This window comes from Macaca fascicularis, chromosome 12 (assembly GCF_037993035.2).
Source record: "Macaca fascicularis isolate 582-1 chromosome 12, T2T-MFA8v1.1".
NCBI lineage: Eukaryota > Metazoa > Chordata > Mammalia > Primates > Cercopithecidae > Macaca > Macaca fascicularis.
The window spans coordinates 12836978-12852413 of record NC_088386.1 but is presented as its reverse complement, the minus strand read 5'-3'; the positions used below and the strand labels follow the sequence as shown (position 1 = coordinate 12852413).

The following is a 15436-nucleotide window of genomic DNA, read 5'->3' as shown; positions in this document are numbered from 1 at the left end:
CAGGCACTTCTGTCTTCTCAGGGACATCAACCTTTGCCGCACTTCTCAGCAGCTTTCTGGAAACTGGTTGTAGCCGCATCCATCTTGCGTGCTAGACGGTGAATATCTTTAATGAAAAAAAAAGGCCATTTCTTCATCTCCTTGGCACCCAGCAGGCTCACAATGTCTCCAGTGATAATAATAACAACATGACCGTAGTGTTTATTACCTAATACTTCCATCCTAGCCACCTGACATGATTTAATTCATTTAAGGCTCACAAAATTCATATCTTCCTTACTTTCACAAACAGAATAGTGAGATGCTCAAAGCTCAAGTGACTTGCTCACTGCCAGACAGCTCCTATGTGGAAGAGGTGGAATTTGAAGCCAGGCTTTCTAGCTCATAGTGTCTGTGTCTTAACCACCATGCTATACGGCATCCCTGGTAGAGATGCCTGCCAGGAGGGAGAGAGGGAAGAGGTTACTTTCCTTAAGGAGTCCAGATCTCACTGGGGCCTGGACAAGGACACCTGTAATACATGTACACATGTGCACACATGTGTACACACACACACAGAGAACATGGGAAAACTCCAAGAAGAAATACTAAGTGCTAAAATATGTGGTTCAGAGCAGTGCTTCTCAAACGGTAATGTGTATGTAAATCACCTGGGGATCTAGTTAAACTGTAGGTTTGGATTTGATCTGATGGGGTGGGACCAGAGACTCATTGTTAGAACAAGCGAACTTGCATTTCTAACAAGTTCTCAGGTGATCCTGATACTGCTGGTCCATGGACCACACTTTGAGCAGCAAGGATGAACTCTAAAGGTTGAGGCAGGTCAGAGAAGGGAGATTTCACTGTGGGCTGGAGAGGTCCTGGGACAGTGAGCTGAGTCTGGGCCCATGGCAGGGCTTGGTTGGCTCTCTCTGGGGGCATGCAGCTTTTGGGTCTCAGGGACCTGGGAGCGAGGGGGTGCTTTCAGAGGCCCGTAACTTGTGCCCCAAAGCCTCCTCCATCCCCCTTAACAAGCAGCAGCACTGTGTAGGAGATCCACATGTGAATACCCCGTGTTTGAGAAATGTCCAATCCTGATCATGTCAGGAAACATTCTGCAAATTCCGAAATCAGAGCCAAAGGGAAGTGCTGCGAGGTTTACAACCAGCTGTAGTGGTTCGATGGGAAGGATCTTTCTCCGAGTGGTTCCTCTTGAGGGGAGCATTTCTGCTGGTTCCAGGACTTTGGCCATCTATAAAGCTTGGCAATGAGAAATAAGAAAATTCTCAAGGAGGACGAGCTCTTGAGTGAGACCCAACAAGCAGTTTTTCATCAAATTGCAATGGAGCCTTTCGAAATCAGTGGTAAAGTACTATTCCTCAATAATGGAATTGATCAGAAATGTAGTCTTTCTGCTAGCGAGATACAAAAATAGACAAGTCAATAGAAAGTCTGGGTTTGGCCTATTGCTGCATTTTGCACGTAACCATCACTAATATGTGTCGGGAGTGCTTCAATTTGGAATTTCTGGAATGCTAATAATAGATGCTGTATCTTTAGCATATAGTCAGGTTTTTCTTAGCTTCACTATTGTTTTAATCATATTTAAATATTTTCCCTTGAAAAAATGCCAATACTTATTAAATGTCCCCTTTTATTATGACTGTCTTATTCTGACACACAGGTTGGGTGATACAATGAAAACGCAAAACAGGGGCACTGAAAGGGGACCACAAAACTGAAGTCAAGCATGACAGTTTTCAAAACACAGCTTCTTTAAAATTGTTTAAGGGGATTTCTGTTATAACTGATATGCTGGTCAGGAAACATTCGGTATTTCATGTTGACTGAAATATGTTCATAGTTTCATAATTAGTTTGTCTTAGGTTAAACTCAGGTCTGTAATATTCAGTCAACTCTGTCGTGTTTATTTTCTCATTCAGTGTTCAACAGGTGATGCATTTTTAAAATCTTCCAGAATTTGTAGCATTTGAAGTCATGGGTGGGCTTGCATTCCACACATGATCTCTGATTTCCTAGTTCTAGAACATTCTCTTGGGATCATCTTCCAAGTTGATCAGTCATTTCCACTCCCAGGCTTTGCTGGAAGATGTCTATGCAGGAAAATTGGTGGCTCTGTCTGTCTCCTGGCCAAAGTATCCTTCTCATCCGACACCTGTCTGTCCAGGTTCCTGCCTGCAATTTTTATGGGTACAAAGATGAAGCGTCTGGGGCTATGCCTCTAGGAATTTACAGTGTAATAACAGAGAAAGGCATGAGTGCTAGTGACTATAATAATCATTGGCTATTTAGAACTTCTCAGAATGTAACATTCTGGATACATGACTGTTGAAGAGACTGAAGATGTTCAAGCATACTCAGCACCTATTTCCAGCAAGGCACTGTGCTCAGTGCCAAGGAAACAGGCTTGAATAAACATAGCCTCTGGCCTCTGGCTTCTGGCAGGAGGGGACAGGGGACAGGGTGAGCTGCCCCTGAACTGACAATTTCCATGTTGTGACTGAGACTTCCACAGGACATGATGGATGGATCTAACCGAGTGTAGGACCCTGGAGGGCAGAGCTGACACCTTTTCCAAAGTTTAAAGGATAAAGGAGGTCCGTTAGAGAAAGAAGTGAGTGCCTGGGGCAGGGGTGGGCGCCACATGTTTGTATTGTATTCACAAGAAATATTTGGAGAAATATAAATAAATCCATACTGTTTGGCCATAATTGGGAGGGAAAGACCAGTGGGGACTGAGGCCGGAACCAAAAACATTGACTTCATCTTGAAGTCAGTGGGGAAGCGGGAAGGGGGCGATGTGGGGCTGAAAGACACCAATGTGTATGTGAGGTTGCTCTTTGTCCTACATGGGAATGACTGGAGAGAAGCTGAGGACAGAGAGGAACTTGGCAGCAAGAGGTGATGAGGGGCAGTGGATGGAAGGCAGGAAAAGAGAGGAATGCTCTGGAGAAACCCTGGAAATCAGATCAATTGGACTACAACGGCAGGACAGGGCTGGGGAGGAAGACGCAAGAGTTAAGGGTGAACCCCAGATTTCTGACCCGGGTTGTGTGTGTCACCAACTAAAAATGTAACCAAACTAGTGCAGGAGGATTCCTTGAGCCCGGAAATTTCAGACCAGCCTGGGCAACATAGCAAGACCCTATCTCCACCAATAAATAAATAAAAAGTTTAAAAGTGTCTTACCAAAACACTAAAACTACTCCAATTTGGATGAAACATTTTCTTAAATGCATTCACAACATCCTGCCTTCTAATACAAAGACTGTGGAACATGTGAAACTTCCTAGAAGAGTGCCATTATGCAGGTAATCACTGTGAGGCTCTGTAACACAGTGACCCCTCAGGGCCGGCTCTATGCACCTTATTTATTTTTTGTTTGCTGAAGATTTATTTATTTAGGCCATATATAGTTTTATTTTCTTCTGAAAATACACTGTCTTAAACTTCCCTTGTATGGTTCATGAAAAACAGCACTGAAAAACATTTCTAAGGTCCTTTTCCCCATTTATTTTTCTCTATTGTTTGTATTGAAATACAAAATGCTGCTTTTCCCTGATGACAAAGTATTAAACTAGTTTATTATTATTATCCAAGGATACTGGACTAGGAAAGTTTTAACCACATGCTGAAGAAAATTTTAGAAGTGAGTTTGGGAAACTTTTGGAATATAACTTTCATTTTTTCTAAAATTAATCTAAAAAAATGATGACGAGTGTAAATTTCACAGTATACCCTCTAGAAGCACAGTGCACCTTGCCTCCCTCTTTCCTGACATCACCTCCAGCCTCCCTCATTAGAACAAGCCTCCTTCATTCCATTATCTGCACTAGAATTAAGGTACTCTTTCTTTTCTTTCTTTTTCATTCTAGCTTTTTAGAATTGTGATTAACAATACAAACTGTATATATTTATGATGTACACATGATGATTTGATATACGTATCCACTGACAAATGACCACCAGAAAGACTACTTTAGTTTCCTGAAGGGACTTGACATAGGGTGGGCTTCTGTGGCCCTCAGGGTCCCACACAATCCCAGGTCTCTCCTCAGAGCCATAGAAACTGCTCTTTAGCCCCATCATCCGCCTCAACAATGGAACATTTGGGCTTGAAAGAGAGGATTTACCTATTGACAATATCTTTCTGAGATGTGTCTCTTTCTACCTTTTTGAAAATTAGCAACCTGTGTCTCGCTTTAGGCTTCCTGTCACACTTCTGGTACATCTGGTTTCTCAAGGAAGACTACTGTTACCACACCAACAAGCACTTGTTAGGCTGTGCAATGTGATCTGTCGAGACCTCTTTTTTTTTTTTTTTTTTTTTTTTTCTTTTTTGAGATGGAGTCTCCTCTGTCACCCAGGCTGGAGTGCAGTGGAGCAATCTCGGCTCACTGCAACCTCCATCTCCGGGGTTCAAGTGATTCTCATGCCTCAGTCTCCCTAGCAGCTGGGATTACAGGTGCCCGCCACCATGCCCGGCTACCTTTTATATTTTTAGTAGAGATGGGGTTTCACCATGTTGGCCAAGCTGCTGTCCAACTCCTGACCTCAAGTGATCTGCCCCCCTCGGCCTCCCAAAGTGCTGGAATTACAGGCATGAGCCACACACCTGGCCCTGTTGGGACCTCTTACCCCAGCTTCTCAACTACTTCAGGCTTCCCACCAACTTCAGTCTGAAGAACATTCTTCCTGAGAGAGAAGATTGAAACAAAATACAAGAAGAAAAGTTAAGGTTTTTATTGTTGTTTTAATTAACACTAACCATTGTCTCTCAGTAGTAAGCCTAACCATCCTTTCTTCCCACCCTTAAGATACTCTAGAGCGACCTTTAACAAACCCAAACCCTCAAGTACATTCAGGCTCAGTCTTGCTGACACGACTGCTATTATTTCAGGTCGTTGTTCTGACTTTGCTCTTTATCATACCAATATTTCTCAACATCTTTTAAAATCTGGCTTTAATGTAGAGTTCTGTCTTTACTTTCTATTGTGAAATAGGTATAGATTCAGGGAAAGTTGCAAAAAAATGCACAGAGAAGAAGCTTTTCTGACACTTGACTCATTCTGTCCCAGTGGTAACATCTTACATTGCATTAATACAAAATTACAGCCAGGAAATTGATATTGGTGCAATCCATAGAGCTTATTCATTAATTTTACATGCACTCATCCGTGGGTATGTATATAGTTCTACCAATTCTATGCTAAATAACCCCACATACCCCTCACTCCCCCATCAGCAATCATCAACCCTTGGCAACCACTAATCAGCTTCCCATCTCTATAATTTTGCCATTTTGGGAATGTTACATAAAGAAGTTACACAGTATGTGACTTTCTTTAAGATTGATTTTTTTCATATAGTGAAACCCATCCAAGTTGTATCCATCCGTAGTTGGCTCTTCTTATTGAGTAGCATTCCTTGATATGAATGTATCAGAGACTGTTTAACATTCACCCACTGAAGGACATTTGGGTTGTTTTCGGTTTGGGGGCTATTACAAATAAAGTTGCCATGACCATTTCTGTAAATGCTTTTGTGTGACTTTAAGTTCTCATTTCTCCAACGTAAATGTTCAAAAGTGTAATTGCAGGATTCTAAGTGTATGTTCGGTTTTACAAGAAGCAGTCAATATATTTTCCAAAGTGACTATACCATTTTACATTCCAGCAGCAATGTACAACTGATCCGGTTTTCTGCAACCTTGCCAACCTTTGACATTATCACTATTTTTAAATGTAACCATTCTCATAGGTGTATAGTGATATTTCATTGTAGACTTAATTTACATTTTCCTAATGGCTAGTAATGTTGATTATCTTCTCATGTGCTTAATTTCCATGTGTATAACCTCTTCAGTGAAATGACTCTTTGTGTCTTTTGCCCATGTTTTAATTGGATCTTTTGTTTTTTACTGTTTGGTTTTAAGAATTCTTTATATATTCTATATAGAAGTCCTTTGCTAGATATGCAGTTTGCAAATATTTTCTCCCAGTCTGTAACTTGTATTGCTATGTTCATATCAGCATCTTTCACAGAGCAAAAGTTTTTAATTTTGATAAGGTCCAACCTAACAATTTTTCCATCTATGTGTTGTGCTTTCAGTGTCAAGTCTAAGAGCTCTTTAGCCCTTGTTGCTGAAGATTTTCTTGTCTATCTTATCGTAAAATTTTTTTAGTTTTATGTTTTACAGTTAAGTTCATGCTCTATTTTATTTTTATTTTTATATGTTAGAGACAGGCTCTCACTGTGTTGCCCAGGTTGGAGTGTGCAGTGGCTATTCACAGGTGTGGTCACAGTGCATTGCAGCCTCAAACTCATGAGCTCATGTGATCTTCCCACTTCAGCCTCCCAAGTAGCTGGGACTACAGGCTCATACTACCATGCCCAGATCATGCTTATGATCCATTTTGAATTGATTTTTGTATAACGTATAAGGTTTAGGCCAAGGTTTTCATTTGTTTCATTTTGTTGACCATGGATATATCATCATTCCGTGCACCATTTATTGAAAGGCTATCCTTTCCCTGTTGAATTGCTTTTACACCTTTGTCAAAAACAACTTGGGTAAATTTGTGTGCATCTCATTCTGCATTCTTTATTCTGTTCCAGTGGTCTATGTGACTGTCCCTCTGCCAATACCACAGTGCTTTGATTACTATAGTTATATTATAAGCCTTAATATCAGGCAGAGTTATTCCTCAAATTTTAGTCTTCTTTTCAAAACTGCTTTAGCTATTCTAGGGTTTTTGCCTTTCCATATAAATTTAAGTATCAGCTTGTCTATGGTTACAAAATGATCTTGCTGAAATTTTGATAGGCATTGTGTTACATCTATAGACAAATGTAGAGAGAACTGATATCTTTATTATATGCAGACTTCCAATTCATGTACGTCTCTCCATTTACTTAGGTCTTTGGTTCTTTTAATTAAATTTAAAAAAATTTCAGCATACAGATCCTGTACATGTTTTGTTAGATTTATATCTAAATATTTCATTTCTTAGAAATACCAAAGTTGTTGGAAATAGATAATTGGTGCCACGAAGAAAAATCAGCACAGAGACAAAAGATCTCTCAGCAAGGCCATCTTTACTTTCTGCAGAAAGGGTGCACAATCACAGATGGAACAATGGCGGGAGCACACCTGAACAAAAGAAAAGCAGACATATTTATCCCTTAGGCATTTGGTACGTCCTTACTGTGTGTCCTGCATCCATTGGCTGGAGCAGGACCTCACAATCTTAAACTGATACCCGATTTGCTAATAGCCTAAAACTTTCCTAAATAGGTAAGTACAGGGAAGAACAAAGAAGTTAGTAACAAAAGGTTTAAGGAAGCAATAACATTTCCAAATAAGGAAGGGGCATAGGCTGTGAGCTGGAACATGCCTGTGAGCATGTTCAACAGTTACAAAGGATAGGGCTTCACAAAGAGTTATTAACACAAAGCAAGGAGGCTTGAAGAAAGTTAGTCCTCAAAAGAAACCATCATTTCCAACACTTACAATTTATTCTTCAACAAGAAGGAAAACTTTGAAGAGGAAATTTTTACTTTCTATAATCCCTCCTCTTTTACTTTTTACTTTTCCTCTTCAAACTTGCTTAACATGTCTTGGCTTAATTGTTTTGATTAACTCCTGGATATATGGTACAACATAATACCTAAGAAGAAAGAGTATACTTACTATAGTTGTTAAAGAGGTAAGAATTGAAGCTACTTTGTTGTTGTTGTTGTTTTCCTTTTCTGGTCAACAAAATACCAGAATAAAAGGGATAGGCAATTGAACTAGAGCATAAGTGTTGCTCCAATTATTTGGCAGAGTGTCCAGTAATGGTCCTCCACAATCCCACCATGCATCCACTCAGGGCAGATGTATGAATAAGGGCAGACTGATGGGGCAGCTCTTGGAAGTGCCTGACTTCATTGCACCCTGTTATGTCTCCAAGGAATGCCAGATTTTCCCCCTTGTCATTGGAGACATGAGGTAAAATTGGTTTTGGAAGTTGGAGGCTGGATGACCCTCAAGGGCTGACCCCCAGGGTGTTGAACGTCAGGAAATAGCAGAAAAAGAGCTTGGCACTATTCTTTATTCCAGGAGGTGGAATCTTGAAAAAGAGCTACCATGTACTCCATGTCCGCTTGATTTGAGGACCATACTAGTGGAAAGGCAACAACATAGGCCTCTGGCCTACCATGCACACAAGCGTAACAGTCACTTTTATTTAAAGTGTGAACAGAATATTTAATCTATTTTAACCAGGCATTTACATCTTTATACCCTGTTTCAATGGCTATGGTTTGCCGTAGGTTTCTATTTATACTACTGAGAAGTTGCTTTTGTCATTTGACATGAGGCGAGTCATAGTTTGATTTTGTAGGTTTGGAAAAGGGGCAGCTGTAGGAGGTGCCTATAGGATCCTTTCCAGTGACCTCTGTTCCTAAACCACAGAAGCGCCCTACAGTGGGGTTAGAGTTGCTGGTGGTAGGAATAGTAATGGATATAAGCACTGGGTAAGGAAACGAAAGGAAAAGATAGATAGACTAAGCTTTCCTTAGCTTTAATTTGGTAGGGATTGATCCAGGAACAATGGCCTATGATTCTGAGGATAATGGTGCTCACTTGACTCAGGTGTGATGTGTCCATCCCTTTCTGCTATATGAACAGCAGTCTCGGTGGTTAGTAGCACAAGGTACGGTCCTTCCCACACTGGCCTGAGTTTCCCTTCTTTCCACGCTTTGAGGAGAATGTGATCCCCAGGCTGGTGCTGGTGTATTGGAAACTCCAAGGGTGGCACCTGTGCTAAAAGACCTTTTGTTTTAAGGGAAGAGAAGGTGGAGGATAAACCAAGTATATAATTTCTAAGAAACTGATCTTTTGTTTAAAATGTGGGGACATCAACAGTGGACTTTATAGTCCTTGGTGCCTTCTTGCTGAGAAATTTTCTTTAGCACCTATTTTTATTAGTTTTTAGACCAAAGAAAGCCAAACATCATTTTATATTTGACAATGCTTCCTGTATGATTTTATACCACATAAGCTAAATTTTACCTTTATATTAGTGTTATTAATGTTAAACTTAATTTAAATAAAACTTTGTAGACATATTTATCTAATTTTAATGTCTGACCATAAGGTAAGATTTTTATAGACTGTTTTTAACCTTTTATAATTTTTTGTTAAAGAGCAGGTTAGTGCTTTAAGGAAAACCTGTTGTGCTTTTATTTTAATGTCCAGTTCACAGAAAAACTGGATGACACCCCTTTAACTTTAGCCAATATGTTTACACACAGAATTTCCTTTACAATTTAAGTTTCAAAACTTGCTTAAACCTTCAAAACAAAATTTTTTTAACCTTTTAATGTAGGTGAAAATCCACATTCTTATGCCTCTTTATAATCCTTTTACCAAAAGTATATTTTACTTTCCTTACACACCTTGCATATAAACTGTTTCTTCAATAGTTTCATATTCAGAAGGCCTAATCATTTTTAAATTATACAACATTTCTTGCATAAATTCCCTTTTACAACTTATTTTTTCGCGACTTTCACAGAAAATTCTTCGATATACTTTAACTTTCTGAATTGTTGCAAACATCCCTTTCTTTAAACAACCAGTTAATTTATTTTAGGACAAGAATTAGCCATATAACATTCCTTTTTACATAAATTTTTCCCCCCTCCCTTTTTTTTTCCTCAAAGGTGATAACCATTCTTTTCCAAAGTGAAATTACTTCATGTCTGTGGACCAGACTGTTTAAGACCACAAGATTAGAAGTTAGGATAATACGCGTTACACTGTTAACATTTAGCAAACTTTACTTTGTTGAAAACCTTGTAGGTTTTGGGTTTCAATTATCCTTTGCTATTAATAAAACCTAATTTAGTCCAAATTTAACTGAGAATTGGTATAGATGACTCCTTCCTGAATCTGTAAGTATTTTAAGGCTTGGCTGAGTGCAAACAGCTCGCATTTTTGAGCAGACCAATTATTCGGCAATTTTCCTAACTCTGCTTCTACAAGAGTTTCCTTATCACTTACTGAATACCCATTGTGTCCTTTTCCCTCAGTCACCCAGGAGGAACCATATATCTTCCTGTCACCCAGGAGGAACCATCAGTCATCCTGTCCTGAAGGGAGTTCCTCCTAGGTCTGGTGGCACCTTTGCTTGGTAATTAAGATTTAGATCCCTTGTTAGGAAACCTACTGGGTCAAGGGAATTTTCAGTGGCTAATGTCAAATCATTTTTTTCTAACAGAATAGCCTCATACCTTAAGGTTCTTGAGTCAGTGAGCTACCTTTTAGCTTTTGGGGTTTTTTGTTTTTTTGTTTGTTTGTTTTGACCTAGGATAGTTCTGACGTGATGACGTGTGCTCACAATGAAGTTTCCTCTGAAAGTTATTTTTCTACTTTGTTCCGGTAGCAAAGCAGTTGCTGCTACAGATTGAATGCATTTGGGCCATCTGTGGGTTACTGGGATTTTTGATTAGAAAAGCTACGGGTTGTCAGTGACCTCAGTGCTTTCGGGCTACGCCCTTGTTCCCACTGACAACAAGGTGATATTGGAGTGTTATAGGGTCATGGAGAAGACCTTCAATTATCAATTATAGGTTTTAAATTTACCCTGGCTTTTAAATGAATAGGGTATACTGTTTTCTCTTTACTGCTTCTATCTCTCTTTCTCTCTCTCTCTTTGACTCTCTCTCTTCCTCTCTTTTACTCCCTCTTTATCTCTGTCTCTTTCTCTCTTTCTCGCTCTCTCTCTGATTCTCTCTCTCTTTCTCTCTCTCTCTTTGACTCCTTCTTTGTATCTCTGTCTCTCTCTCTTTCTCTCCCTTACTTCCTCTCCCAATTTCTCTTTCCTCTCTGCTGGTCTTTCCCTGCCCCTGCCAGCCGCTTATGCTGCTGTTCTCCCTTCTCCTTCCCCTTCCCCTGGGAAGCAACCAGCAGGAGTGGAGCTTAGTCTCTTTCTTACCCCCGAGAAGAAGGGAAAGGGGAGTTCTGAATATTTTTCTTACTACCAGAAGTTTGTTTGAGGTTCAACCACCTGAAATTTGAGGAAGGTTCAACCCCTCAAACCAGGGATGTCTTGCCTTGCCTGTCCTGGAAGGCTCAACCCCTCAAACCAGGGGATGTCTTGCCTTGCCTGCCTTGGGAGGTTGACCTGGTTTCTCCCTTTCACCCCTCTGAAGGTCCCTTGCAGACTTCCCACTTGTGCTGTCCTCTCTGGCTGCTCCCCCAAGGGAGAATTAGGCGCCTCTTAGTGTTGGCATGCCAGTATAAATCCCATGGCAGGATCCGCCCTAAGCCATATGAGGTAGCTACGGAACCGCAGAGAGGACACACTCCCTCCATCCAGCAGTAGGACTTGTCACCATCCACACAAACAACACCGCAAGCAGGGTTGTCTGTGATCATTCACGCACATGCACATTTAGCCCTCCAGAATTTCATCACCAAGGAAGTACTCTACCAGCTCCTGTGGATTTCCTTCCTTTGTCTGTGCACAAAGTCGTCGCCACAGTATGTGAGGATCCTTTAAGCTAGGTTGCTGGCCAGTTTCTTTCTGCATTGCTGAGAGCTCAGGTTATTCCTCGCACCAGGTAGGTCTTGGTACCTTACGTCTGAGGCCACGGCAAGAGGTGGTGTGGTGCCTCCTCATGAAAGAGGACTAGAGACGCCCCTGGAGGAGAATGTATCCCCATACAATTGCCACAAAAATTGTTAGAAATATCAAAATTGTTACAAATAGATAATTGGTGCCACAAAGGAAAGTCAACACAGAGACAAAAGATCTCTCAGCAAGGCCATCTTTACTTTCTGCAGAAATGGTGCTCAATTGCAGATGGAACAATGGCAGGAGCACACTTGAACAAAGGAAAAGCAGACATATTTATCCTTTACGCATTTGGGTCGTCCTTACTGTGTGTCCTGCATCCATTGGCTGGAGCAGGACCTCACAATCTTAAACTGATACCCGATTTGCTAATAGCCTAAAACTTTCCTAAATAGGTAAGTACAGGGAAGAACAAAGAAGTTGGTAACAAAAGGTTTAAGGAAGCAGTAACATTCCCAAATAAGGAAGGGGCATAGGCTGTGAGCTGGAATGGGCCTGTGTAATCAGCAGTTACATAGGCTAGGGCTTAACAAAAAGTTATTAAACACAAAGCAAGGAGGCTTGAAGAAACTTAGTTCTCAAAAGAAACCATCATTTCCAACACTCACAATTTATTCTTCAACAAGAAGGAAAACTTTGAAGAGGAAACTTTTTACTTTCTCCATTTGGTGTGATTGTCAATTCTATTATGCTTTTAATTTGGTTTCCACTTATTGTTAGTATATAGAAATGTGGTTGATTTTTATGTGTTGATCTTGTATCTTCCAACTTTGTGAATTTATTTATTCATTCTAAAAGTTTTCTGGAGGTGGGGGGATCATGGTAGATGAGAGGTGGGACTAGATTTCTGCTCCAGACAGAGCAGCATGCAGAGGCTTGCTTTGTGAACTTTAGCTCCATATCAACTGCAAGAACAAACCAGCAATCCTGAGAGGATCCACAGACGCTCTGAAGGAAGTGGCCTGCTCCTGGAGGATCCAGTAGACACTCCAAATACTGTGAGTGCCCCAGCCATGTAAGTGGGAAAGGGAGACCCTCGTCTCCTGAACACACATCCCCACTGGAGAAGCTGAAGATCTGTTTGCAGGAGAACTTTCCAACTTTACCTGGAGCTGATCAAGTTAAAGAGCTGCGCCAAGTGAAATATAGGGGTGGGGGAAGCAGCAGAAAGGCCCTGGGAGCTTGCTGGGTCCCCAAGCAGCCCATTCCTGGCTGGCACCACAGGGATCCATCAGGAATGTGGCCAGAGGAGCAGGGGATAAAACTCCACAGGGAGAAGGGATTCTCTAGCTGAACTTTGTAACAATTTGAACAGGGTGAGAAGCCTCCTGACCAGAACTCAGGGGAGGGCACAAATCCAGCTTGCAGACTTCACAGGCAGGGGAAGAATTAAAGTCCTTTTCTTTGGCAGCTGGGAGGCAGACAAAGCTTCGGGCAAGTTTTCAAGGCTGTCTCACTCTCCCCCTGGAAACACACTTGGGGTTGTTGCTGGGGGCACAGTGGGAGTGAGACTGGCCCTTTTATTTGTGTGGCAGCTGGGTGAGACCTGTAACTGCCAGCTTTCCCCCACTTCCCTGACAACCTGCATGACTCAGTAGAGGCAGCCATAATCCTTCTAGGTACACAACTCCAGTGACCTGGGGATCTCACCCTTATACCCCACAGCAGCTGCAGCAAGACCTGCCGAAGGAGACTCTGAGATCATATACACCTAGCCCCACCCCTGGACCTGATGATCTTTCCCTACCTGCCCTGGAAGCAGAAGACAAAGGACATGTGATACTGGGAGCTCTAGGGCCGCACCCACCACCAGTCCCCTTCCACACTACTACAGCTGATGCTTTCTGGAAATTGCCACCTTCTGGCAGGAGGCCAACCAGCACAAAAATAGAGTATTAAACCACCAGAGCTAAGGACCTTCACAGAGTCCACTGCACCCTCTGCTGCCTCCACTGGAACAGGCGCTGGTATCCACAGCTAAGAGACCCTTGGGCAGTTCACATCAGAGGACTTTGTGAAGACAACCACCAGTACCAGTCTGGAGTTGAGTAGAGTCACTGGGTGGCTAAACCTAGAAGAGAGACAAAAATCACCGCAGTTTGACTCACAGGAAGCCACATCCACAGGAAAATGGGGAGAGTTCTACATCAAGGGAACACCCTGTGGAACAAAAAAATCTGAACAGCAATCTTCAGACCTAGGCTTCCCTCTGACAGAACCTACCCAAATGAAAAGGAACCAGAAAACCAACCCTGGTAATATGACAAAACAAGGCTCATCCAAACCCCCGAATCCACTGCCAGAAAAAAAAAAATCACACTAGTTCACCAGCAATGGATCCAAGCCAAGAAGAAATCCCTGATTTACCTGAAAAAAAAAAAATTCTGGAGGTTAGTTATTAAGCTAATCAGGGAGGGACCAGAGAAAGATGAAGCCCAATGCAAGGAAATCCAAAAAATTATATGAGAAGTGAAGGGAGAAATATTCAAGAAAATAGATAGCTTAAAGAAAAAAAACAGTTAAAAATTCAGGAAACTTTGGACACACTTTTAGAAATGTGAAATGCTCTGGAAAGTCTCAGCAATAGAATTGAACAAGTAGAAGAAAGAAATTCAGAGTTCAAAGACAAGGTCTTTGAATTAACCCAGTCCAACAAAGATAAAGAAAAAAGAATAAGAAAATATGAACAAAGCCTCCAAGAAGTCCGGGATTATGGTAGACAACCAAACCTAAGAATAATCGATGTTCCTGAGGAAAAAGACAATTCTAAAAGCTTGAAAACATACTTGGGGGAGTAATCAAGGAACGCTTCCCTGGCCTTGCTAGAGACTTAGACATGGAAATACAAGAAGCACAAAGAACACCTGGGAAATTCGTTGCAAAAAGATCTTCCTCTAGACACATTGTCATCAGGTTATCTAAAGTGAAGATGAAGGAAAGAGTCTTAAGAGTTGTGAGACAGAAGCACCAGTTAACCTATAAAGGAAAACCCATCAGATTAACAGCAGATTTCTCAGCAGAAACCCTACAAGCTAGAAAGGATTGGGGCCCTATCTTCTGCCTTCTCAAACAAAACAATTATCAGCCAAGAATTTTGTATCCAGCAAAACTAAGCATCCCTGTATGAAGGAAAGACACCATTGTTTTCCGGCAAGCAAACGCCAAGACAGTTCGCCATTGCCAAGCCACCACTACAAGAACTGCTAAAAGGAGCCCTAAATCTTGAAACAAATCCCAGAAACACATCAAAACAGAACTTCTTTAAAGCATAAATCACACAGGACCTATAATACAAAAATATAAGTTAAAAAGCAAAAACAAAAAACAAAACAAAGTACAGGCAACAAAGAGCATGATGAATGCAAGGGTACCTCACATTTCAATACTAACATTAAATATAAATGGCCTAAATGCTCTACTTAAAAGATACAGAACTGCAGAATGGATAGGAACTTACTAATCAACTATCTGCTGCCTTCAGGAGACTCACCTAACACATAAGGACTCACATAAACTTAAAATAGAGGGGTGTAAAAAGGCATTTCATGCAAATGGGCACCAAAAGTGAGCAAGGGGTAGTTATTCTTATATCAGACAAAACAATATTTAAAGCAATAGAGGTTAAAAGAGACAAAAAGGGACATACATAATGGTAAAAATCCTCGTCCAACAGGAAGATAATCACAATCCCAAACATTTATGCACTTAATACTGGAGCTCCCAAATTTATAAAACAATTACTAATAGACCTAAGAAACGAGATAGACAGCAACACAATAATAGTTAGTGAGGTACTTCAATACTCTACT

At 41.1% G+C, this 15436-nt stretch overlaps 1 protein-coding gene and 1 long non-coding RNA gene across 3 annotated transcripts in view; both read left to right on the top strand.

Moving 5' to 3' along the window:
• The first annotated feature begins 1145 nt into the window (after positions 1 to 1145).
• The window catches only part of MARCO (macrophage receptor with collagenous structure), a 59397-nt gene continuing 45106 nt past the window's right edge, over positions 1146 to 15436 (top strand). For both annotated transcript variants that reach the window (XM_045366971.3, XM_005572954.5), the window contains exon 1: positions 1146 to 1343. In XM_045366971.3, the coding sequence (XP_045222906.1) occupies positions 1247 to 1343 (97 nt within the window). In that variant the 5' untranslated portion in view covers positions 1146 to 1246. The remainder of the gene's footprint in view (positions 1344 to 15436) is intronic.
• On the top strand, positions 9635 to 13982 carry LOC141408135 (uncharacterized). Its single transcript, XR_012420931.1, has 2 exons — positions 9635 to 11073; positions 11121 to 13982. It is a non-coding gene; the product is annotated as an uncharacterized lncRNA (long non-coding RNA).